Raw genomic sequence first — 27,454 nt, 5'->3', positions numbered from 1 at the left:
ATGACCCTGGATCCTCGATTAACTGAAGGAGTTCGAACTGACCATTTTCAGAAAAAAAAGTCTTCGTGCACCCTTGAAAAACCTTGAAAAGTGCTTGAAAAATAAAAGTTCATTTTCAAATGCTTGAAAACCTTGAAAAGTTTCTCAGTGCTTAAATTCTTTCAAAAATCATTGGATTGTGTTTTTTTAAAGAATATATATCACCAATGCAATCTTCTGATCGTGTTTGAGATTTCAATCCTTTTGCATCTTGTAAATATTTTGGATGTTTTTTTCAAACGGAGTTACTTTCACATATGTTACCTCAGGATTAGCTCATTTTTGTTTAGTTTCGATAATTAATAAAGGAATTATTTTGGAAACCATGACAACATTGAATTTACTCCAGATTTCGCGGGAAATTGCTCTTGTCTTTGGAATTTCAATCTTTTTGCATCCTGCAAATGTTTAAATATTTTGGCTAACCGGACATTATTTTCACATATGCAGTCTGTTGAGTAGTATATTTATGTTTAATTTTAGTAATACAGTGGCCGCTGCTTATATCAATCATGTTTGTTCAAAACAGTTTTGATTCCATCAAGCAGGTAATTCAATAAAGCTAGATTTTATTATGTTTTTCGCGATTTGATTCATTAAAGTGGTTGGTTCAATTTACCTTGTGATTGAATTAACCTGCATCCATTGTAAATAAATTTATTTTAGGAGAAACATGCCAACATTGAACTTGGTTCGCGAAAATTTGCTTCCCTTGTTCGAGATTTCAATCCTTCTGCATCTTGTAAATATTTTTGTATATTTGACAATTAGAAATTATTTTAACACATGCTACATCAGATTAGCTTATTTTATTTTATTTTTTAATTACTAAAATCAATTACTTTTTGTTTTGTTTAATTATACACAGGGTGGTTATAAAAACACGTGAGGTGTTCAGAGCCCTCTAGCAAGTGAAGTATTGGACCAAACATCGCCAAATTTCATGGGAGTACATAGCAGACCATGGGAGTACATAGCAGACCATGGGATTTTGATTTCTACAATAAAAAAAAATAGTACCAAAAGTCACCACCAAGGGAAATTTTGGGCTGCAAACGTGTATTACTTGTGAATACTGAAGAATTAAATGCCAATTAAAAGCTTACATCATGTTTTTTGCTACAAGTAATTGTTGCTTACAAATGAGATTCTATAAAACCAACAAGAAATTTCAATTTAACAAGAAGAATTTTACCAAAAGTCATCAGTAAGAAATTTCGGCACAGCAACAGGGATTTCTTTCTGAATAATATTCATAAAGATGGTGCACTATCCCATGTTGGGCTTAGGTACTGAGTGTATGGCGGCTACATTTCTTTGATAGCAGTTTTATTAGTCATGCATTTCCTATGGTATGGAGACCGTGGTCGCCCAATCTTTCACATTGTGATTGTTAACCATCGGGATTTCGTAACGGTGTTGTGTATCTGTGACATGTTCCCGATATCTCAACTTTCAAAACTAGAAACTGTTACAGGTAGGCGAAATTATCCCCCCCCCCCCTCAGCAGGGCCGTCCAAAGAGCTGACGGCGCCTGGGGCGAAAATTTACTAGCGCCCCCCCCCCCATACACACAGAAAAATCAAATTAGTTATAGCATGAATGCATACTACACACTTGAATTTTTTACATATTAATGAACAGAACAATCAGAGGGCTATGCATAATGCGAATTAAAATTTGCATAAATCATCTTAGAATAATGTTTGAAAATTTAATGGGAAAAAAAGCAGGTTTTAAAATCATTCAGTAAAAGTTAATTCAGTATTTTTGCAAAATATATCTTTAGTTTCTATGTTGTATTATTATCAATTAACATTATTAACATGTATAATATGTATCAGGGTTTGTCGATATATATCAGTCAATATTACAATATATATCAGTCAATGTATATTACGATATACAGGACCCCAGTGGCAGAAAGTTTTGTAGCTGTGTGTGACAAGCTTTTAGAACTTCATAATCTGTCTGCAAAATTTTGAGCGTGGTTTCAATTAAAAGAATAAATAAACAAGCCTTTTAAAAAATAATTTTATTTGAAATAAGGCAGGAGAAAGAAGAATTTGAGAAAAGCCCCCTCCCCCAAGACGATGGCGCACCTCCCTAAATTCTATGAAGCACTCCCGTCTCAAGAACGAGACCCCCCACACCAAACTTAGAATAAAATCTTTATCAAATTACCTCCCCTCCTCCACCCAAAATTTTTAACGGTGCAGTCCGATGACCCCCTGTCCTTGGTGAGCACCTGACATTTGCAAACATGAGTTGTCTACTGAACAGGGGTCTGTCCAGGATTTTTTGCAGGGTCCATTTTTTTGTGAAAAATCAATTCATTTTCTGAAAATCAAATAACTTTGTGTGTGTGTGGGGGGGGGGGATTGTGAAACGAAATTTCAAAGTGGATGTTTTTGTGATTTTTTTCCCTTGATAATATCACTCTTGAAGGTTTTCAGGGGGGGGGGGGGGGGGCTCAGTGGCATGGGTCTCTGGGAGATAGGAACCCCTTAAATATATTAAAGCTATACACCATTCCACAATTTATTAAATAATGCTTAAATGTTAATTAGAATTTTTATACGCACATAATTAAAATAATTGTAACACAAAAATAAAATTCAAGCAGTGGTTGAGCATTAAACTCTTTGAAACTATTAAAAATCTCAGAATTTCGTTTAAAACTTCTAAATTTCCTGATTTCAATAAAAATAAAAGGATAATTTATTTGTTTACCTCTTAACAAAGCGTACTAAACATCAAAAATTCGAAAAATCTGCTTCTCAAAGCGGATGCAAAAAGATTGCAATTCTCAAAGTGAAGGCTCCAAAAGTATGAAACCGGATCATAAAAGAAAAAATTTTTAAAAATTATTTTAGAATTGCATTTTAGAAGTCTATGATAAACATCTCACTAATATCTATCGACACAGTTATAGCAAAACTAAAATTGAAACATCTATTCAGCATTTAAATTTTTGACTCAAACAAAAACAAAATTCTTTTTTTAAATCTTGAAACCATGATTTTAATTAACTTTTAATTTATTTGCCTCCACATAGAGCGAAGTTAGCTTGAAAAAAAGAGCAAAAATTCAATTCTCATATTGAATGCAAACAGATTGCATTTTTCAAAATGAAAGCATTAAAAGTATAAAAACAGTAAATAAAAAGTTTATTAAAGTAAAATAATTTTAGAATTACTATTTAACAGGTCTGCATGATGAACATTACTAACACCAAAAATTCGGAGTCGTGAAAAAAAAAATGAGTAAAGGTTTAACACTAAATGGCGATAATTTTAAAGCTGGTAACTCTATTTGAAGCGATCACATTTCAATTCTCTGATAAATACTTTTTTTGTTTGTTTAAGTCATTAGTGGGAAGAAAAAGTCCTTACTTTGCATTGTCAGAGAACTTAACAACACCACCAAATGATATGATAAAACAAACAAGCAAAAATATTCACTTATGTTAGTTATTTATCGTTTGTATCACAGAAGTGAGCTGACTTTTTTTTTCTTTCATCCATAGAAATATGCGTTATTTTGATTTCAGTTTACTTTTTCAGTAAACAATTTAAAAAAGATTGTTTTGTTTTGGTTTATGCATGCCACGGGCGAATGATCACATGTGCATTCTCTCCCCTTTGCATTCTCTCCCTCTTGACAGATTTTTTTTTCTCTGCGGGCAACCTTTATTGAGCAATCACGATTGCTAATTGTTTTCATTTGACCGTCCTTGGAGTTGTGGTTCCTTTTTCAGCTTGGACCGAGAGCCTCTGCAGCTCGACCTCCCACCGGTCCCTGCAAGTGCGCTTCCTCTGGTCCTGAGCACTGTTCCCCGAAATCTGCTTCTCCTGGGTAGTGGCGTCCATGTCCCACACACACACACATTTTTACACACATACACGCCTATGTGCATACACATAGGTCTATGCTCACACACAAGCCTACTGATGCACGAACGCGCCTACACACACAACTATACACACGTAACCGCCCGGGCATTCCTGGGGGCGGGGGGGGGGGGGGGGGCAGGAGCCGTTTCTAGAAACAATAACTCCAATGAGTAGATCCTGTCGCAACTCGTGATTGCGAAAAACATAATTTAAATTCAAAATGTCTGAATTCAAATTAATTTTTCCTTCTTTCTATTTATTTTTTTGCGGACAACTTTTATTTTTTTACGGCGGACGACAGAACTGCCCACGATAGGGTTTCCTTGTCTGCAATGATGTTGCCGTGTTTCTGCCACTGGGTACAGGACATCCGATATTTATTTTGAAAATGTCATGATATTTTGATATTTATATTTTGAGAAAAAGTGGGTCAGTAAGCTAATAGGATCTATCTTAATTGAAAACTGTGTCATTGCAAATGTGGATGAGAAAATTTTTTTTAATTGTATTTGAGCAAGTAATTTTCTCTCTCTCCCTCCCCCCTTTCTTCCCGAATTTTTTAGTTAAAAATAGATGAAAAGACCATTTTAGGTGGTTTTAAGTTCCTTACAGCAATTTGGACAAATTGGTTTTAACTAGTGCATTAATTAAAACAAAACCATTCTAACCTTTGTGGGGGTTCACTATAAATATGTGCTTTATTTTTATGGTATTTTATGCATTTATTAATTTTTAATTTTTTTTCAGATAAATTATAAAAATGGGTGTCCCTAAGTTTTATCGTTGGATTAGTGAGCGCTATCCATGTCTAAGTGAAGTTGTTCGAGAACATCAAATTCCAGACTTCGATAATTTATATTTGGATATGAATGGAATAATACATACCTGTTCTCACCCTAATGATGATGATCCGCACTTTAGAATTACTGAAGAAAAGATATTTGCTGGAATTTGCCATTATCTGGATTTTCTTTTCAAAATGATTAAGCCAAGGAAAGTATTTTTCATGGCTGTTGATGGTGTTGCTCCAAGAGCTAAAATGAACCAACAAAGAGGGCGAAGGTTTCGTACTGCCAAAGAAGCTGTAACTCTCGAGCAAATGGCCATTGACAGTGGAGAAATGTTACCGAAAGAAGCTAGGTTCGATTCTAACTGCATAACGCCAGGTACAGGTTTCATGGCAAGGCTTCATACCATATTAAAGAGCTTCGTTGTGTATAAAATATCAACCGACATTCTGTGGCGAAATGTGAGAGTATATCTTTCTGGACACGAAACTCCTGGTGAAGGAGAGCATAAAATAATGGATTTCATAAGGCATGAAAAATCCCAACCAAATTACAACCCAAATACCAGACATTGTTTGTATGGACTTGATGCTGACTTAATCATGCTTGGCCTGTGCTCTCATGAACCTTATTTCAGTTTATTGAGAGAAGAAGTAAAATTTGGCAGCAAAAATAACCAGAAAAGGTTAACATCGCCTGAAGAGACTACATTTCACTTGCTTCATATTTCATTGTTACGAGATTACTTAGGCCATGAGTTTGCTCCTGTCAAAGACAAACTTCAATTTGAATTCAATATTGAGTATATTATTGATGATTTTGTCTTGATGAGCTTTCTTGTAGGCAATGATTTTATTCCACATTTGCCACAGCTTCATATTCATCATGATGCTTTACCCGTTTTGTTTAGAACTTATATTGATGTACTGCCAAATTTAAGTGGCTATATAAATGAGCAAGGGCATTTGAATTTAGAACGCTTTGAAGCATTTTTAAATAAACTTGCTGAGTATGATTTTCAGAAGTTTGAAGAAATTAATGATGATTTCCAGTATTTGGAATCTAAATCAAGAAAAAGCGAAAAAAATGAAAATGATAAAGTTAAAACCTCTAACTTTTTATCAGATTTAGGCTTTAGCAATATGGCCATTAGTAAAACTGCCGAGTTTGATTCCTCAAGCGAAGATGACGATTCCGGGGAAGATGATGATGACAGTGATGATGATGCAAATTCTACTCTGGAACTTGAATTCAACATGCACAAAGTTGATTACTATACTAGTAAATTAGAGTTTGACGAAGTTACTCCTGAAGTTATGCGAGATCAAGCTGAAGGTTATGTTCGAGCTATACAATGGAACTTGCATTATTATTATGATGGTGTTGTCTCTTGGAGTTGGTATTATCCTCATCATTATTCACCATATATATCTGATATTAGGAACTTCCAAAATATGGAAATGACATTTGAATTGGGCAAACCATTTTTGCCGTTTCAACAGCTATTGGCTGTTTTACCAAAACTGAGCAAAGATCTTCTTCCACTATCATATCAAAAATTGATGTGTGACAAAGATTCACCATTAATTGATTACTATCCAGATGACTTTGAAACTGATTTAAATGGTAAGCAGCAACCATGGGAAGCTATTGTTTTAATACCATTCATTAATGAAAAGCTATTGCTTAAATTTGCTGAATTAGCAGATAAAAATTTGACTGAAGAAGAAAAACTGAGAAATCGTCATGGTCCGCATCTTTTGTACACATATACTGAAAAGAGTTTTGGATCTATGCCATCATTCTTACCTGGATACTATCCTGAAGTTAGTAATATTCATGCTGAAGTTCAGACACTTGAACCAGATTTCTTCAGGTTACCTTCAAATAATATTTTCAAAGGACTCTGTAAAGATGTTGATATGAGTAAGTTCATTATCGGTTTCCCTACTTTAAGGACATTAAAGCATACAGCTCATTTGAAAAACGAACGAGTTAGAGTGTTTCAAATGGTTAGTCAAAAATTAAACATGATGTTAACGTTGATGGAACCTGTTGAAAATGACATAAGCAAAGTTGCAGACAAAATTCTTGGTAAAAGTATTCTTGTTTCTTGGCCTCATTTAAGAGAAGCAATGGTATGTGCAGTATCCAATGGAAAACTTCGTATTTCTCTTAGAAAAAATGAAGATTCTAGTTTAAAAGTTACAGAAGATGAATTGAACTCAAGAGAACAAGATATTTGGACAAAGCAAGTTGAAAGTTTTGAGGAACATTACCGGGAACGATGGGGCATTTATTCAGGTGATGTAGACATTCTTGTGTCTGTGAAGTGTTTAAGTGGTGTGAAATTTGTTCTTTCCAACAAAGATGGTAAAGTAGTTGAAGAAAAAATTTGGGAAAATTCTCTAAGCCAGTTTGCTCTTCAAGCAACTGTTTGGGACCTCAGTGCTTTTCAGTTTAAAGTGGATAAGAGTACTGAAACAAGATGTTTATTTCCTGGTCTTACTGTTTTTATTCTTTCTCCTATTTATTATGGCTGCATGGGTACTGTCTTTGATTGTGATGTAACTAAAAATAAGGGATTTGTAGTGGTAGATGTTGAATTAACATCTGAACCAGATTTGCAATCAGTCATACACAATGAAGAAGAGTTAAAATCAGAACAATATATGCCAAGTTACATTGCAGCCCAACAGTTAGGTTTAGACTCACATTTTATTTCACGCTTAACTGGCACATTCTTAATTCAGACAACTCCCAAAGGAAGTACCAAGCCCAATTGTGTTAATATTGGGTTGAATTTGAAATTTAATCGTAAAAATGAAGAGGTGCAAGGATTTTCCAAAAAGAAAGATAATCACTGGCTGTATTCAGCTGAAGCTGTAAAAACTTTAAATTTATATCTGTCCCTATTTGCAGAGTTCTTTGAAAAACTTTATAGACACAAAAATGATGATGTTGTTTACTTGGAAGATATATATCCTGATGGTGATGGACAAAAAGTTGTTGAAAATATGTCCAACTGGTTGAAATCTCAATCCTGTTCTTTAGCAGATCGCCAGCAGTGTGGTATGGAAATGCTAGATGTTGGAGTTGTTGCGGCCATAGATCGAAAAGTTCAAGCAATAGCAAAAGATGATGTGTACCATCTAAAGAAAAATATATTGCCTAGTCAACTATTTAGTCCTTTCCTTTGTAAGGGTGTTCATATGCCTGATCCTACGACATCATTTTATTTATTTGACAGAGTTATTAACGTGTCTAATACCACCAGTGTTCCACTTGGCCTAAAAGGAACTATTATTGGAATTAGACCAGGTGACAAAGAATCTAATTTTCGTTACCAAGTTTTGTTCGATAAAGAGTTTATGGGGGGAGTCTCTATGCTAGGTTCTGCTCCAAAGTGCAGCTCAATGTCTCCTCATGCTCTTATTAATTTATCTCATAGTGATCGACTTAAGAAAAAATATTCTCCTGTAAAAACTCCAAAGCATGTTATACCAAGACTAAATCGAACAAATTTGTTTGATTCTGCTCTTAAGCAATTGCAAACTGGTAACTCTGTTTCACCTGTACATGTACTTCAGAATAAAACTGTTGGCTCAAATGTTCTTCCGAGCCCTCCATTTTATAAAGCAAATGTTGATATTTTTAGTACTCAGTATCAGCAATGCATAAATCAAAGATTCCCTGCTCCTACTGTCTCACCTAACAACCAACAGTTTGTTACCCCAAAAGCATCTCATGCGAGCAGCAAAATTTTTGAGAGGAACGCACCTAACAATCAGACTGATTATCAGTCCTTGTGGTCCGACTTAAAAAAGGGGCCTGCAGAAAGTTCTCCAAAGTCCTCTGAACATCCAATATATGGGAAACAAGTTTCTGTTGAAGAACTATTTCAAGGGGCAAGAAATAACAAAGATGTACCCAAGCAGCAGGCAGTAAATATTGACAATAGATTGCCTGCTAGCAATTCATATCAAGCAATTGATGCACTACTCCAATATTGCATCGAGAAGTTCGGCGAACCGCCTTTATATACATATAGTAATTACGGTAGCATGGATATGTTTGTCGCTATTTTAAAGCTTCCTAATGGTCAAAAAATAGCAAGCATACCATGTCTACACAAACCTGATGCTGCTTCAAATGCAGCAGAGAAAGCTTTAGCTGTTCTAAATATCAAACAAAATTTCTATAATACTAACATTTGTGACAATGTGATGAACTTACCACCGCCTGCACAAAATACTTTTCAAAATCAACCAATGCTTTTCATTCCTAATACGAAGTTTCCACCTCCTCCTCATGCTTTCCCACCTTTTAGACCACCCTCTTTTGACCAACCACTCATACGCAATCCTATACCCCTCCATTTGAATCACATGCCAGATGCTTTCATACGGACCCCTCAAGCAACACCTAATCTGGACGTTCTTTCACCTAGCACTGGTCATCAAAATATTCCATCTCAAGCAAGCAATTCTGTTTCAGAGAAGGAAATATTTCACCTTCCTGGTGGCGGTACTTTTACAGTAAAAAATAGCTTAAAACCGTGTGATACTTCGAATTCTAATTTATTTGTTCCTACTCAAGTGAGAAAGAAGGAGGCATTGAAGTTACATGACTCTTTTGAATTGTCTCCAGAAGACTGGCCCGATTTACCTGTGAAAAAAACTGATAATGATCAGTTTCCATCTTCATCAAACATTACTTTCTCAAGTAAAGTATCCAGTGAACCTGCTAACTCTTACCTTAAAAATTCAGCACTTTCTTCCCCGATGAATATTGCGGCGAATAAAAATGACTCTTCCAAACTAACTGTTCTAAAACCTAAAGCAAAAAGTAGGCTTGCTGCTAACTTCCAGAATCCATGAGTATGACAAAGAAAAAAAGCAAAATTAAAATGATCCACATTTTTTTTTTTTTCAAAAATGTGATGAAATCATGGGTGATATCTGTGTAACCAGTGGAATTTTGAATGCAGCTCCTATTTAATTTATTCTTTGACAAATGACTTGGTTCAGACTAAGAACTGACTGATCAATGATTATGTTTATTTTGCTTCATTTTAGGAGTGTGCAAACCTTCCTGCCAACTGATGAATTGTTTTTATTTGTATAATAGAAAACAATTTTAAGAAAATTAAACAGTGTTGCATGCATTTTAATGTTTTAAGCGAAATGTAAATTTTTATAGTTGGTAACATGTTCTATCTGCAATAACGTTATTTTTAACGAGTTACATGCATTTATTGACCCTGTACTTTTCTAAGATAAATCTTGATTAATCAATTGAAGAGAAAAGTATATTGAATTTTAAGATAAAAGCAAGTTGTAAATTCATCATGGGCTGACATTTTTGTGAATATTCTCTATTAAAAGAAATATCTTAGGAGCAATCAAACAGTTAATTTTTATTTCTTAAATAACTACTGATATTTTTGTATCTTTTACTTTCTTTATTTGCTGCATTTGTTATTACTTTTTCCCATACAAGGTTTTATATGTTGAAAAAACTTAAGTATAATTCTCTTTTTGAATATCACGTATCCATAAACATATTTTTTCCAGTTAATTTTTTTAGGTACTGCATGTTTTCAAATATCACCAAAATCATTGACCCAAATTTGATCCATACTTTCAAATCAATTTTAAATACATCTTTCTGTGGCTTTTCTTCAGAAAAGAACAATCATTTTAACTAGAAACATAGATGCCCATATGGGGGACGGGAAGCTCAAGGCCCCCCCCCCCCCCTAGAAATGAGCACTTCCTTGCTTTTAGTACTTTTTTTCTTTGCAAAAATATAAAAACATTTCTTCTGCAGCTATTAATAAGTTATTCTAAATGTCAAATATTAATTACTCTAATCTGTACTGAAATCGGTTCCCATGGGGAAAATATCTTGCTAAACCATAGAAAAATTATCCGAGTCCTCCCTTAAAATTTTGCACATGGGTGCTCATGACTTGAAACAATTTGCCTGATAATATGCAATCTACAGTTCTAAATCTTCATGTTCTATATTTATGTAGCATATCTAATGCAGTGTCATTATCTATTTCTATCATGAGTGCACACATATAAATCCTTGAAGATAATAATGACTATTTGTTCAAGACTAATTATAAAAGAAAACATTTGATAAAGTTTCTGAAGATTGTTAAATGCCCCTGCTCGACATAGAATTTGCTTCAAAATAAAAGAAAAAAAATTATTTTCATCTTCAGAAGTTTCTTCTCTTCTGCTAAAAAGTTAAATATTTTGTTTTTAAAACACATTTTAGCACATATAGTAAAATTCTGTTTTAAGATCATTCAAGAGAAAGATATTTCTAATGCCATTATCAATCATCCCCACTCTTTCACACACACACACAAAAAAAAAAGATTTTTTGCCAATTATTAAGGTGAATTCCATTTGTGACAGACATGACAGAAAACAACTTTTTTTGTTGATTTTCAAGTAGTAAATGTTAATTATTAAAAACTTGCGATAAGGTGATGTTAATATTGACCTCAGCTATAATAAACACTGAAATTTGGACTCAAGAACAAATATTTTAAACTAATTGGGTTAAAACCTGCTGTGACAGACATGACAAAATTGCGACATAGATTTTATGTGACCATATGTTAGTACCATTTGCTCTTCGTATTTACAAAGTAGTAGTGGAAGCTACCTTGGATTAGGAAGGAATTATGAACAGCAACTACGAGGTCAGTGGGTGTTTCATGTTCATTTGAATTTAATAAGGCTTTAGTTCTCAAAATAAAGAAGGAAATTTTGTCCTTCTACTCCTCCTTTCCTCATCCTATCCGTTACTAGGTATCGTCAGATTTTTCAGTGTCTGTTACTAGAGGTCGGACCTTTTTTTAACACGCTTTTATTAGCTTCACCTGTATGTATGTATGTATGTATGTTTGTATCTTGTAACGGAATCTTGCACCTCAAATTTCGGCCACTTCCTGCGATCGGATTCTTTTGAAATTTGGCACGGGACCGCAACCCGATGACAATGCAATATTGTATAATCAAATTAATTAACTCTTTTAATTGTTAGATTCCTTCAATTTTGTTCAATATTTTGGCATAAATCCAACAATGTAAAAAAGGAAAAATTTTAAAAAATACATTAAAAAATATTCGCAAAAATTGTTTAAAAATATCCACAAAAACCTTTAATTTTTCTGCATCAGACAAAATTTGTTCCAATGTTCCAAGGTAATTAGAACATGAAATATAATTGTTTTTAACTAATTTCATGCCAAAATTTAGGTGAGCCTTCAATTGGAAATTCATTGCTGATCAGACCATTGTTGAACAAAACTTTTATTCAAATGCATCTCAAATTTTCAAAGTAATATAAATATGATTTCCGCAAACATACTTCGATGACTCACAGTAGCTTCCCATTGGGGTGCCATTGTCTTAACTTTTAAGATATTAACTCGCACTCGTTTTATAAATAATTTCGTCGCCTGATAATTCTCCAATATAAGACTAAAAAACAGAAAAATAAAATAATAGTTTTAAAAACTAAAAAAACATGCTTTTGTAGCAAAATGAACTAAAAAGTGAAAAATAATCTTTGGATGATAGTAGTTGACCAATCACTTAATTTTAATGTAATACAAAAAAGCGTGGGGGGCTCCTTATCAGTTCTCTTGAATTTCTTCCATTTGTTGTCCAAGCAAAAATGTAAATAGACAGCCCCCCCCCCCCCACGCTTTTTTTGTATTACATTAAAATTAAGTGATTGGTCAACTACATCATCCAAAGATTATTTTTCACTTTTTAAAACTGAGCAAATAAAAATATAATTAACTCATTCAGAGGATTAACATCCAGAAGCAGCCAAATGTTAGATGAGATGCAGTCGCATCAGAGAAAAATTGTTTAAAAAGTCTAAATGCATTAAAAGACTCAGAAAATCAAGTTAACCTGAGAACAATGTCTTAAGCATGTCTGTTACTAATGCCGTTACCCTAATGAGTTGAATTTATTTAAAAAAACAGAAAATAGGGTGTCTAATAATTACTAAACTGGCCATTTAGTCCAAACTTAAATCTAATGGCAAATGTGTGGGAACATCTAGCACTGACATTATATGAAAATGGGAGCCAATATTGTTCGACCCAGGATCTTAAAGAAAGCATGGTATAAACTGCTATGAAGTCTCCCCATAGGTAATTACAATATTTGATACTTTTGGTAGAACAAAGTTTGCGTGTTGTTGAAGTAGTTGGAGGTAATGGAAAAACAATTTCATATTAAAATTTATACCTATGTTTCTGAACCTTAAAATATACTTGATGAATTAAAAAGTGTCTATGATTATGGGACATCTTATTCTGCTTTTTGAAATAAATTCAACACAGGTTGTTGTAATAAATTAACACTATCTTGTGTTTCACTTACTATTTATTATTATACACTTATGAAATAAAAATCCCTGTATTCTTATTCCTACTTTGAATTGTATTTCATGCTTGTGTCGATATTTTTGAGATAAGGTGTGTAATAGAGACAGTCTAGGCTGCCTTGAGAAAATTCTAATTCTCTAAAGGGTATCTAAAATAGGAAAAGTTTGAGAACCCCTGGCTTAATATAAAGTTGAAGCAGCTTTAAAATGCAGTGAAACAATTTTTTTTTTAGAAATTTCACTGGTGCTTTGGGATGTCATGTCAAATCGCTATAATAACTCTACTTCACTTTTCTCTTCAGTAGAGGTTACGTTGTTTTCTGAGAAGACAATAAAAGGAGTTGCAAATCATGGGCGGATTTATGGGGGGTCAGAGGGGGGCAATGCCCCTCCAGTTTTGGGAGGACTTTATGTAGTAACAACACATTTTCCAAAAATTTAAAAAAAAAAAAAAAAAAAAAAAAAAAAAACATTTTTTCGTTTTTGAATAGTTTAGAAGAGCATGGGTGAATTTATAGGGGGGAGGGGGCAAGGGGACAATGCTCCCCAGTTTTGGGAGGAGTTTATATAGTAACAACTTATCTTCCAAAATCTTATAACAAAAAAAAATCATGATTTTTTCTTTTTTGAATAGGAAATTAAAGTTTATTTTTTCTTTTAAACTTAAAATAGCCGTTTCTTACAAAGTTTGAACAATACTGTACAAGTGTATAATCTACTACTCAATTTCAGAGGCTGGAAAGTACAAATTATTAATAGGTTCTAAAATCCCTGAAAAGAATTGGCGCAGTATAGCCTACAAGGGCTCTTGAACCAAAAACCCAATCTAACCAACCAAACCTTGAAAATAATTAGACAAGTCTTTGAAACTCCTAAGCAAAGTGCACTTCAATTTTATTTCTTATCAAGTGTATAAATTAAGAATTGTTCAAATGGGTATAGTATGTTACTCTCTTGATACCTATTCTCGAAATCTGTGCATCATTTCTTTTAAAGTATTAACTTGCATCACAAAGCACTTTTAAAGCGTAAAACTTAAAAAAAAAATTATTTGCCTATTATTTCCAATTAACCCTTATAAGACTTCAAAATGCAGAATTTTATATCCATTTTAGATAGTTTCCTCCGGGGGAGTAACCCCCAGGCCCCCTAAAACTGGAGATATTCTATATCCCACTTAAAAGGGAGCACTGCGTTACTCTCTTAATACCAGCCCCCTCTCTTTTAAGGTCAATTTAAAAAGGACAGCATGATTACACACAGTAATGAAAACGACACATAAAAAAGTAAAGAATGGCCTTACGCATCACAGGAAACAGACAAAAACATGGGGGGGGGGAGGGCAATTAAAAATGTTGCTCAAAAAAAAAAAAATCCTGCCCTCCCCCCCCCCAGGAACTCAGTCCTAAATCCGCCTATGTTGCAAATTATCACTGGGCATGGGAGTTATTTCAGATTGGCAAGATTAAGCGCAGTCCTAAGTTTTGTCTTAAATCAGTCACCGTCTACCCCCCTTTCATAGACCAACCAGATTTGGTCACCACAGAAATAAATAGCACCTCATGAACCATAAGGGGACGGGATGCTCCCTCCCTCCCAGGCCCGACGAGAGGCATGTCATCCTAGTCAGTAACCAGGGTCCCAGCGACACTGACGCAAAGGAAAGGGGGGGGGGGGTCTGAATAAGAGAAAACATAAAGATTAAGTAAAATTTACTATTGTGGCACTTAAAACAGAGTTAATTGTTTTTTAGTAAGCAGTATTGATTTTTTTTCTTTCCCCTTTCTTTTCTTTTCCTCTTTTCTCCCTTTTTTTTCTTTTCTCTTTTTTTTTGGGGGGGGGGGTAGGAGAGGTTCGGTGACATAGCTGACAAGGACCCGCCTTGACTCTCTCCGGCTCTGCTCCCTCGCATCGAACATGTTTCCGGAGTACAACTCACAGTACCGGAAAAGAAATAATGCCTAAATATAAAACTAAGTTTTTTTTCCCTCTTTCTTAATTGTGAACTGATTCCATGTTTCCTCAAATGAATATTTTTCTCATGAATGTTCAGAAAAAAGGAAAATAAATGATCTTAACAATTTTAAAAAGATGTGAGAGATTGCAGCCTTAGCAGCAACCCTCTCTTTTTTTAGTATGCCACTGATTCTTGTGATAGTTGCCCATTTTTGAGGTTGTTTATCAACAAAGGCATATAGAATTATTAAAACCTAGCCCTAGAAAAAAAAGTTAAACCGTTGAACCTTGTCAAAACAAACTCAAAGGGACTTTTAAAATGGATTTGTCTCTCATTTGTCATGTCTTGTGTCTAACATTTAACACCATAGTTAATCTTTTCCGAAAAACAATAAATAAAACCAAAATATGAGTTCCATTTCAAGGAAAAAGGATAACCAATTATGTATTTATTTATTTTAAATTCTTACTATCTTGCTATAGGGTTGTTTGGTTTAAACCACGTTGGTTTAAACCAAGTGTTTTTTTAAAACCATGTGGTTTTTTTCTAAAATGTTTTTTTTTTTGAAAATCTTCGTTTTCCCCCAAATGTTTTCATAAATTTTACATATTATTGCAAAGAGTAAAATCTAATTGATGCTAAGTAACTAGCAAAACTTTAAAGATAAATTACAGGTTTATAAATTTAGAAACTTTTATTTTTTAAGGTAATACAAGTTTGCAAAATAGTTTTTCTTTTGCTTTTTTTCTCTTTTTTTAAATCAATGCAGTTTTACTATTAGGTTCATGTGTATACAAGAAAGGTCAACTAAGTTTTCAAAAAATTACATGGAGAAAAAATCCAATTGGCTCTTTTTTTATTAATTCAATTGTCATTATTTTTCAGTCTTTTGCATTTAAAAATTGTCCAAAAAGCATATTTCAACCAAAACTTCATTTACTACCTAATTTGCTTGATTACTTCAAATTTATTTAGATGAAAGAGAAAGAATCAATTCACACTAATTTTTATAAGTCTTCATTAGTAAAATATATTAAAAGAGTATATTCATACTAAGGCTTTTAATTATTATTTTTTCTTTGATAAAAAAATTGCATTCCTTAATGCATTAAGCCATGAGAAATGTCTAAAATGGAAAACATACTGCTTTTTTTAAAACTTACTTGTCCTGTTTCTATAATTGTTGTCACTGACACATTAGGTAAATAAATTTCATGATTTGTAACTTTTTTTTTTTAAATCTTGAAACAAAATATACGTTGATCTTTTGAGTTTTAAAGTTCTGTTTTGTACATCAGACTTATGATTCATTTGTAGATATTGCAAAATATTTCCCAGTTTCCATGTTTATGAATGTGTGATTTTAATTTTACTTTTATTTTTTTATTCATCGTAGATGACTATGAGGAAATTAAAAATTTACAAGAATTTGTTCTTGGTTATTTGTAATTAATGTCTAAACTACCAGAGTAAATTATTTCTTTCATTATTTATACCAGGGCCCCATTTACGTTCTATATTTTTCATAATAGTTAAAGATTTTCAAACGATATTCTCCTATAGAAATCTCTATGGATGAAGAAATGAAATTACAAGATTTTACTCTTAATTATTTAATTACCTACAAAGAAATTAGGTACAAATATGAACATTAAACATTCCTTAACAATTAATTGATAAAATCTTCATGATTTTCCTAAAATAAAATTGTTTAATCCAAATAAACCTGGTTTAAACCAAAATAAAATGTGGTTAAAAAAAAAAAAAAAACGGTTTTTTTACCAACACTGTCTTGCTGTGAAAAGTATGTTCTACCTTATATGGAAAACATAAATTTTTCACTCTGCTGTAAATTCTTACTGTACAAACAAACCTAATTTTTATAATTTACATTCTCATTTTCAATACCTTAAATTCGAATGTTTTTAGTTAAAAAAAGATTTTTCTCTAAAAAATATAAAAAATTGACATTATTGAGTGATGCAGCTAAGATTGAACTTTTGGGAGGGATGTGGTTCGTTGAGTCTTACTCGGAAATTTTTTTGAAATTGATGTTTCATAAAAAACAAGTTTAGATAATCTTTAAAGATGATAGTGGAAGCAGGGTCATGGAATCTCTTCTGATGTTTTTATAAAATTAAAGTTATTAAATGCAATTTTCGGCTACCTTTGATGATGTAAAAACATGGGGATAGACTTAAACTCCTTCTTACCGCTATTTGCTTTGTCCATAATATTTTTTTATTTTTAAAAATATGTTGTAAAACATCCTGACCCACTTTTTCTTTTCCAAAAACATTTAACTGTTTTAGTTTTCCCATAGTGGAATTTCCAAATTTCCCTTTCAAATTTTTGTCTGTTTGAAAAACAAACGCTTTTGGCCTCAGAAAAAAAAACTTTTGACGCTTTGGCCTGAGGTGATATTTAGCAGTGATATCTTATGTAATTTTCCCTTTTTTTTAAAATTGAAATATCAGGTCTCTTGAATTTCTTGACGCACTTTTGTTTTCCTTCAATTTTTTTACTTTAGAAAAATTTAGAACTGTCGGTGTCTCTACCTTACTAATCTCTACTTCTAAATCACTCTTTCTCTCTATATCTTGATTTTTCTTCTATTTAAAACATATTTCAGAGAATCCCTTGTATTTTTATTCACTTTGTTGTGATTTTCGTGGTGAAATTTTGAATAAAAATATTCGTAAAAATAATGTGCTGGAAACAAACCCCGATAATTTACATCATTATAAGTAAAAATATATAAAATTGTGTAAAGTAAATTATTTATTGGGAACTTGCATGCAGTGCATGTGTGTATAGAGAATTAAAACAGTCTATGGTGAATATTTAGTACAGAATAGGAGATATGACAGGCAGAGGTGCCCTAAAGGGGGTCACCGGGAGGTCACTGTGACATCCCCAAACTTTTCTAATTTGACAAAAAATGTGTGACAGTTCGGAAAATTTGAATACAACATTATATATATGTGTATATATATTTTTTTAAGGATGTCTAATTTCTCTTTTTGTTAGATGTTGGTACATATTCATATTTTGTCACTCTGTAAATTTGAAGTTTTATTCGGTAAATTGATAATTTCCCCTCTCCCAAAAATTTTAACTTTGGGTGCCCCTGATGATTGGCAGTTATAAATAAGTATGAAATTTATAAATTATTAATTGCGAAACACATACTTACTGACGTAATTTAAAGACATCAAGAGAAAAATAGTTCCAGTAACAAGGTTTTATAACCGAACATTTTCTAAATCATGGGTTTTACTAATTTTCCTGTATGTGACTTAAGTTTTTTCACTTTTGAAAATCCAGGGGCGCCCCCAGCAACTAGCCGCCCTCAAGAGAAAAATAGTTTCAGTACCAAGGTTTTATAACTAAACATTTTCTAAATCATGGGTTTTACTAATTTTCCTGTATGTGACTTAAGTTTTTTCACTTTTGAAAATCCAGGGGCACCCCCAGCTACTCGCCGCCCTCGAAACTATGCGCTTTTTTTTTGCCCTCGAACCTGTGCCCCTTTCAGGAGTTAAGGTTGACGCCCTCTTGGATGACCCAATCCACCCCTAGGCAAAGCTATATTTTTAAAAATTAGTGTTCAAATCAAAGACATTGAAAATTATCTGCTTTGACCGGAAAAAGAAATCGACTCAATCATTACGCCCCTCCAATTGCTTTTTTTTTCTTCCTAAAGGGCTGCTTGCAATCTATTCTAATTGAATTTTGCTTCTTTGTGTATACTAATGCGCCACATTTTTTTTTTCAACAAGCTGTTTATTAATTTTTTTTTCTCCGTGACGTACGCCCTTTTCGACTTGCGTCCCTAGGCCAGGACCTAGGTTGGCCTATTGGGTAATCTAGGCCTGATTATATGTTGCCATTTCTCACTTGAGCATAAATAAATGAAATTCTTGCATTTGGTTTTATTATTGAGGCTTTTTGGGCAACTACAAGCATTTAAAATATTTTCATTTTGATTATGTTTCTGAGATTTTAATATTTAAATAATTTTTTGGAGTACGGGAGGAGTTTCAGTTTCGATAAATCACCTTCTTAAAACAAAAACAAACAAGAAAAAAAAAAAAAAAAAAACACAGCTCCCAATAATACCTGCATTTGCTATCACCACAAACAGATCTCGAGGTGAAACTTATGATAAAATTGGCGTATTATTAACATGCCTATTAAGAGAGCATTGTCCAGTTAGCAACCAAACAGATATTTTGATTTCATTCTTACTCAAATTAAGCAGTTCCCTGGATCTAAACCAGGGAGGCTGCTGTTTGAGAGTCTTAGCCTATCTTTGAAAGTCGGATTGAAGCCACCGACGATAAAAACGTATAACATAAGCCAATGATGATTTCAGTATAGTATGAATGAGATTAGTTAAATCTGTTTAATTACTTTGAAATACTCTTTAGTAATGTAAGTGAATGAGCTTCTGCTACATGTTTCATAATTATAGAGATTAACGTGTGTGTAGTAAATAAATGCCAGGGGGAGGAAAAAGGTTACATTTAAACATGCTAAATTTCTGAAAAAGCAAACTATTCATAACTGTATTCACTTGAGTTGCATTTCATAAACGAAAAAGTAAAATATTCCAGTAAAATAATTAAATTTATTTCTCGTGTTTGAATTTTTGATTCAATTCTTACAAGTTAGGTTGAACAAGCTTTTCTCACCCATAGTAAACACTGATTTCAGGGGAAAATTCAGTTTTTTCCATGTACGAAAAAACTGAGAAATGTGACCGTATGAGTATGGCATAAAATCAAATAAATGCAATATGAGTAATAAATGTATATTATATACACTGTTTTATTGCTCTTAGATACTACTGCTACACGAAAATAAACGTTTACAGTAAATATAAAGGTATGATTCATAAGCCTATTATATCTATTAAATAATTTGTATACAGTCTAAAGCACATATCTCGAATTGGTCAAGATCGAAAAAAAAAAAAAAACAACCTGACATTATTTTATGCATTAATTCCAAAAAGTTGAAAACTAAATATGCAGAACTGAACAATAAAAAAATATATATTTCCATTCAACGCACAATTTTATATCAAAATATCACGCATACATATATATATTTTATTCAGTATGTAACGTGTTTACAATATCTTTGAATAACAACATTAAATTATAATGCATTTAGGAGCAACTATAAAACTTATACATTTGCAGTAAATATTAACAAGTTTATTTGTCATGTGGCAGTTTCACTGCCAATTATTTTTACATTTTGTAAACAGGTTAAGATATAAAATTTGAGTCTCAACTGTTAAAAGTCATGATGAAATAAATTGGTGTTATGAAAGAAAATGTTAAATGGAAATGAAATCTGTGCTTGCAATAACACTGAAATAAATTTAAAACTCGGCTTTTTTTTTTATTTTTAATATCTATTTCCTTTTGGTTTCATATTTGATTCAAGCTTCAGTGGTTTCAAATAATAATGGAAAACAAAATAGATGTGTGTGTGTGTTTTTTTTTTTTTTTTTGAAGTTCTAACCAACATTTTTTATAAAAAACAATTTATTAAAAAGGATACAAATTTTTGTATAATAAAAGATTGCAGTGTGCTTCATGTATAAAAAAAAAGGGACAATATTTTAAAATTAGTTATTTTTATTACTATCTATTAGCTTATTTTTTATATTTAAAATCAAAAAGTTGTGGTCGCTTGCGTTAGAATTTTCGAAAGAGGTTAAATTCTGGTGAAACCAGAATGCAATCACCCTGACATACAAAACTTTACAGGAAATATTTAAAATACTAATAGTTGAATGATCAAATTTATAAACACTTTGTTAGCAATTAATGTGAATGTTTTTCTTTCCTATAGTACTTACACTCAATAAGGATACTGAGAAACCGAAACAAAAACTACAAATTTAGTGGTATACAGGATAGTATGCAACTCCATATCATATGATATTGCTTGCACTTTGATTTTATAATCCTGATTTGATTCCATGTTCTTTTGAGTGTAAAGTACTCCTTTACCATTTTCCAGTCTTATCCTAAACGGAACACCAGTTTCATTTTCTATAATGGAAAATACTGTGTCTGGCAGCAGAATTCCATCTTGGTCGTATGCAATGAGTCTTATGAGATCTTGATATGCTTGAATACCACTTGGCAATGCTATCATCTTGAATGCAAGAATTTCAGCATACTTAATGTTGGGTGGGCAAGCCATTCCAGCCTTTTCACAAGCAAGCTTGCAATACCTAAATCATACATTAGATTGTCAAAAATATGCGGTAGGAATTAAGAGTTAAAGAAAACACAATGTATGAATAAAAGAGCACAGTATTTTTTCTAGTTTATTCGGAAAATTTGATTGAATTGTGACAACCCTCTGTGCAAAATAATATATAATCAATTCATCATATGAGGCAGTGAGAAGCAATGGGATGTAAGTGACAAAATTGAAAATTTTCAGATAAGTAGGGCAAATGTTATGGGAACCCCTTCTTTGTTATGGGGCTAGAGATGGTACTGGTAGCTCTGATAGGTTCTGCAATACAGCAAGAATAAAGAAATTTCAATGAAAGCCTACCAAGGACCTGAACTTTAAATGCGTTTTACTCAGAACTTTAAAAAGTCCACTTACAACCCTTTACTTCTCACTGTCTCAAATGTTCTATTTCTGTATACATTTCTTGGCATGTTTGAAACGCAGTTTCATAGTTATTACAAGGCTGCTAATGTAATAAAGTATAGCTTTGTTAGCTTTTTATGATATTTTGGATGGTTTTAACAACTTTGAAATTTCTTAGTAAAGTCCTAAAAGTGAAGTTTTAGACAATTTTTAACGATGGGGGAGGGGGAGATGGATTGGTCTCTATTTTTTAGAAAACAAAAATGATATGTCCTAAATAAACTTAGCCTACAACTATCTTTGTTGAAATTTAGAGAAGAGAAAAGGTTTGGGCAACCTTTCCCTGGAAAATTTTGGAGTTTGATGTTCAAACGCAATTATTGGAAATTTTAGTAAACGTAAGGAAAAACGTTTTTATTCGGACCTCTCTCTCCCCACCCTCCCTCCTTCGGAGATTTTTCGGAATTGAAGTTTCAGAAATGAAATTTTAGACGAGTTTTAATGATATGGCGGACAAAAGGATTTCGGGTACTCCCAAAATTTTGCTTTGAAATTTAAGTCTAAAAATCAGAATATAGTTAGTTATTTTTGATAACAAGGAAAAATGTTCAGAGACCTCACCCGGATTTTTTTTCTGGAATTCAAGCCCTAAAAACGAAATTTTACAGGATCTTGTATTATGTGAAGAGGAACAGGCACTCCCCTGGAATTTTTTTCAAAATTAAAATCCTAAAAACCCATTTCTTGACTGTTTTTGATGAGGTTCAAGGAGAAGAAGGGGTACGGGGCTCTTCCCCAGAATATTTCCAAAATTAAGTCTTAAAAATGCAACTGCAGGACACCTTTAAGGACAATGGTTGGAGTTTAGAGAACCTCTCACAGAAATTATTCGAAACAAAAGTTCCGAAAACAAAATTTTAGACAATTTTGATAATGTTAAAAGAGATTAAATTCAGGATTCTTTTGCGGAAATTTGTAGAGATTGAGGTCCCTAAAACAAAGCTTAAGATAATCTTAGAGGATGTTCTGAGATCAGGTACTCGGGCATGAGAGGGGGAGGGGTTGCTGTAGCCCCGTAGCCCTTCTCCTGGATTCGCCATTACGCTGAGGCATTGATGCTACTCTAAAATGCTATTTTTTCCCCATGTATTTTAATTTAATGAAATTTTTGAATGTAGGAATAATGTCACGACCCTCCTAAGAAATGCTTCGCGACCCACAGGTTGGGAACCCCTCAGCTAAACTCTTAATTTATAGATACCAACCATAGGCAAACATCAATTTTTAGATGGTAAGTTTTCTCCAAGAACAATTCAATTGTGTTATTTGCTAGTGTACATGCTAATGTTAAACTTAAAGAACGTACGTACCCAGTTAGAGGATCCCTGTCATATTTAGGAGGGCAAGGAGTTTCAATACATTCATAAGAACCACGCATATTAAAACACATTTTTTCTGGTCCACAATCAATTTTTGACGCAAGACATTCATCAATATCTGAAAGTTGTGAAAAAATGATTAGATGATACAAACTGTTATTAGCTCATTCAGATTATTTTAAACTACTTTAACTTTAGTCATTAAATATAAAAACAACACTAACATAATACAAATTAATTCATAATTGAGCAAAAGCATTATATTGTGTAATTAAAGTTTCAACATTAAAGGCTGAAGGTGACAAGCAGTGATTTTAGAAACCTTGATCAGTCAAATCATGATTTGTCAAAATCTATTGTGCCTGAACTCTGTTGCATTTTCAAAATTCTTGATCAATTGCTCATGAAAAATTTCTTTAATCCATGTTTTAATAGTTTAAAAACTTTGCAGGTAACAATTTTTATGCACTTAACTAGTAAAAAGAACTTCTTTAAAATTTTGACTTTCACATCAAAGAAATGACAGTCTCTTCAAAAGTAAATTTAATGTTATTCAATTTGATAAATTAAAGTTTATGCAAAATATTCATGAGACACAAGATCGAAACATTATAAACAATGAGAGTAATTACAAATGAGAGTAAATTTGACGATTTATTCACATTGCATTGTCATAAATTCATCTTGAACATGCTTTTATAGGCCAGAAAATAAGTGCTCTGCTTGCAATCGCAGTAATATTGTGCTTGTTTGGCTGACAAGGTTGTAATCATTAAAGTTTTAGCATTATCCATAATTTAAAAAATATTTTCATTCCATAAGATATATTTTGGATCAATGCCTAGCAAAACATTGTGAAAAATGCAACACAGTCGAACTTGCTTATAACGAGCGCTGATTCTACAAGAACCCGGGTTTAGCGAGGAAATCAGAAATACTTGGTTGGTACAATGTTAAATCTATGGGAGCAACCCTCCCTTTTACCGAACAAACCCTGCTTAAAGTGAGCAATATTTCTGTGATTCATAAAATTTCTGTTGACTGTCAGCATGAGCGCCCATATGCAAAATTTTAAGGGGGGGGGGGGCTCAGATATTTTCCTGGTGGTTTTGTAGGATATTCTCCCCATAGAAACCAATTTCAGTACATATTAGAATTATTAAAATTCGACATCTGTAATAACTTATTTATTAATGGCTGGAGAAAAAATGTTTTTACATTTTTGCAAAGAAAAAAGTACTAAAAGCAAGGAAGTTCTAATCTCTAAGGGGGGCTTGAGCCCCCCTACATGGGCGCCCTTGACTGCCAGCTAAGTTTATCATTTTTTGTTTAACATTTCGAAGTCAACAGGGAGTTAAGCATAAATCATAAATCCTGAGAACAAGCGATGACAGTACTTTTTTTAAATTTGTTAAGTAAAGAAGCATTTAAAAATTATATATGTGTGTGTTTTGCACTATTCATTAGAACCCTCCCCTCCTCCAACTTGGAGCACCACCAGTTGAAATCCTGTACATCCATCTGGCTCCAGAATTAGCAGATCTTGTTATCAAGACTTTTGGAGACATCTAAACCTTTCGCACTCTGCACGTCATTCGATATGACAACAACATATGTGTGTGTATTTCTCACAAACAATCAAACCCACATTTAGACAGTTCAAAGCCACCAACTTCTTTCTCACCGCACAGAGATTAAAAAGAAGAAGAAAAGTGACAATGACGAATTCTTCGATTTTTTTCAAGATCTCCTTTTTAGAGCACTTGATTAAAACAAGCACATATTGTGGTCCCTTTGTGTTTATTATAAGAGAGATCGACTGTTGCTTGCAGAAGTTCAACTGCATTTGACTTTATGAAAACTTCAGTTTCACATACCTTGGCAGGTTTTCCCGGAGGAACCTAACTGATATCCTTCTGGACATAAACAATTATAGCTCCCAACAGTATTTTCACAAGAGTGCTGACATTTTCCTTTGTCTTCACATTCATTGATATCTAAACATATGAGAATAACAAAATTACAGTTGCAATAATAAAACTAATCAAGCAACATTTATTGCTTTAATATTTATGTATTACTGATTTTTTTTCTTAATTGCAGACATTTTGCAATGCTCTTCCACAGTGAGTTTGACATGCACAGATAGGTCAGAATGAAATACACATTACAGAAAGAAGGAAACAATGTCCAGGGCACTGGTAGGAATTAAAAGTGACTTTTACGGGCCCCCTCCATATTATTTACACCAACATCTCTACATATATTTCACTCCCGATTTAAAGAATATTGGGCCCTCTTCAGGCTCGGGCCAACCAGGTGTTTCTTCTCCCGCCCCCCTTTTCACGCCCCTACTTCCTGGATAGCAGTAAGGGAGGTCTGATCCCTTACTGCTATCTAGGTATTAATGGTCTAATTAATAGTCGCTATTTAACTTTTAAAAAATCAAGAGAAATTCCAAAGTTAGATGTCTGGTGAATTTTAGCAAAACATAAAATTTATGTTATGATAAAACATTGAGAATAAGAAAACTTATTTTTACTTAAAAAAAAGATAAATAAATATTGAGTGACTATTTTAGTACCAAACTTTTCTTCATTTTATTTCTAATAATTTAATGTGAAACGTTTTGTTATTAAACTTCATGACAGATTTTTTAACTGTAGTTGAAATGACGTATTAAAATTAAGTTATGTTCTGAAAATTGCAAAGGTGATGTGTGAGAGCAAATTTTCACAGGAAAAATCTTTTTAAGACAATACATTAGCCACAAAAATGCCAAATAATGCCTTTTAGAAGGCATCATGAAAGTAAAAGAATTTAATACTGTAATATAGCCTGAATCTATTTTTGTGTTGGTTAAAAACTAAATCTAGAAAAGTTTTAGCACAGTGTACAGTATAGATTAGATATACAGTAGAAGACCGTTATAACGCACACCTTGGGACCAGAGCTTTTGCGTTTTACAGGTTTTGGCATTATATAGGTCATTTCACAAATTTTGAAACTAATATTCGGAATATATCAATATTAGCACATCAGATTGGGTTTTATCTGCAGCACTAATTATAGAATTAGTCATTCAGAAATAAATATGTTTCACAATCAAAAGAAAGTGAATCATGCTGCACTTCTGGTAGCTTCATGGTTTGCATAACAGCTGCATTTTCAAGAGCCATCTGGTATTTTCTTTTTACTGTGAGTAATGATTTTCTTTTAAAAGCTTTGAATTATGATGGAAAGGTGAAAAAGTGCTTCAAAATTTAATTTGCCTAACAATTTTTATGTTTGCAAGGCAAAACAGAAGGATTTTTAAATTTCAAAACCTATTGTTTACATCTGAAAAATTGTGCGTTTTACAGAGAATTGCATTATATAGGTCGGCGTTATAAAGGTATTCTTCTGTAATTGAATTTGACACGACTTTTTCTTGCCCAGAAGTAAAAGAAGTTAGTAATGCAAAAATTTCCTAAGAACTGCAGTGCAAAAAGAAAATTCAACAAAATAAAGTCAAGTAACTGCAGGTCTTCTAGTATTGATGACATTCTTGTTGCACATTTCAATGTTTTTTTTTCTTTTAAACTCATAAATACAGTGACATACGTTTAACAAGAAAACACTTAACATGAAAAATCGGTTGACGCAAACTGGTACAGTGATCTGGACTGTATACTGCACACTTAAATATAAATCTTTTACCACAAAATTCGTTTAACATGAAAAAAAAATTTCGGTCCTTTCAGCTTTGTGTTAAACGTTTTCCACTGTACTTGTTTTTTTTGTCAATCATAAACATTATATATTATTACTTTGCACTAGGGATGATTGATGCATCGCCGAAAATCGGTGTCTATCTCACATCATTAAACCAGTGTAAAATATTTTTCTAAACCGATGCATCGATACTGCTCTGATGTACAGATACCGGTCAGGGTTGTTGCCGTTTTAATCTCCAATTTTTTCACACTAATGTTAAATTAGCAGTATGTCAGTCCAATCTGGCTTAACAATGAAGCTGCAAAGAGTTAGACCTTCATTTCTCCCAGAACATGTAATATATGTACATATTTTTAGCTATTGACGAAAGATATATTGATGATCTAGTAAGTTTATCATATAGTTACTTGCCAGAAAAAAAATAGCAAAATTTAATGAGCAAAACAGCAACAAAAAATGCAGTATTTTGATGTTACAAGTAGTGGAGTTTCTAGCACAGGTGTCACACAAGTTGGTAACTCCTAGTGTTACCAACCCCCTCCCACCCATTTATCCAAACAAAATTTAAATATTTTATGTAAATATGAAATTCACACAATTTTCAGTAACAACTCA

General features: G+C 32.8%; 3 protein-coding genes across 3 annotated transcripts in view; 2 read left to right on the top strand and 1 right to left on the bottom strand.

The window, feature by feature from the left end:
- LOC129223366 (transforming growth factor-beta-induced protein ig-h3-like) overlaps positions 1 to 27,454 on the top strand; it is a gene marked incomplete in the record, with an annotated part of 615,676 nt that overhangs the window by 341,592 nt on the left and 246,630 nt on the right.
- LOC129223365 (5'-3' exoribonuclease 1-like) lies at positions 4,696 to 13,171 on the top strand. The gene has a single exon (XM_054857942.1). The coding sequence runs from the start codon at positions 4,696 to 4,698 to the stop codon at positions 9,601 to 9,603; it is 4,908 nt and encodes a 1,635-aa protein (XP_054713917.1). The 3' UTR covers positions 9,604 to 13,171.
- LOC129223370 (hemicentin-1-like) overlaps positions 19,724 to 27,454 on the bottom strand; it is a 181,411-nt gene continuing 173,680 nt past the window's right edge. Inside the window, exons 78-80 of the mRNA XM_054857950.1 lie at positions 25,000 to 25,119; positions 23,114 to 23,240; positions 19,724 to 21,369 (exon numbers count right to left, since the gene is read on the bottom strand). Coding sequence (XP_054713925.1) covers positions 20,991 to 21,369; positions 23,114 to 23,240; positions 25,000 to 25,119 — 626 coding nt within the window. The 3' untranslated portion in view covers positions 19,724 to 20,990. The remainder of the gene's footprint in view (positions 21,370 to 23,113; positions 23,241 to 24,999; positions 25,120 to 27,454) is intronic.

Source organism: Uloborus diversus, chromosome 5 (genome assembly GCF_026930045.1).
Source record: "Uloborus diversus isolate 005 chromosome 5, Udiv.v.3.1, whole genome shotgun sequence".
Lineage (NCBI taxonomy): Eukaryota > Metazoa > Arthropoda > Arachnida > Araneae > Uloboridae > Uloborus > Uloborus diversus.
The sequence above is the reverse complement of the archived record's forward strand: the minus strand, read 5'-3'. Positions and strand labels throughout refer to the sequence as shown.

What these genes read in the sequence shown, in the direction of transcription:
- LOC129223365 (XM_054857942.1), top strand. Translation starts at nt 4,696, where the DNA reads ATGGGTGTCCCTAAGTTTTATCGTTGGATTAGTGAGCGCTATCCATGT.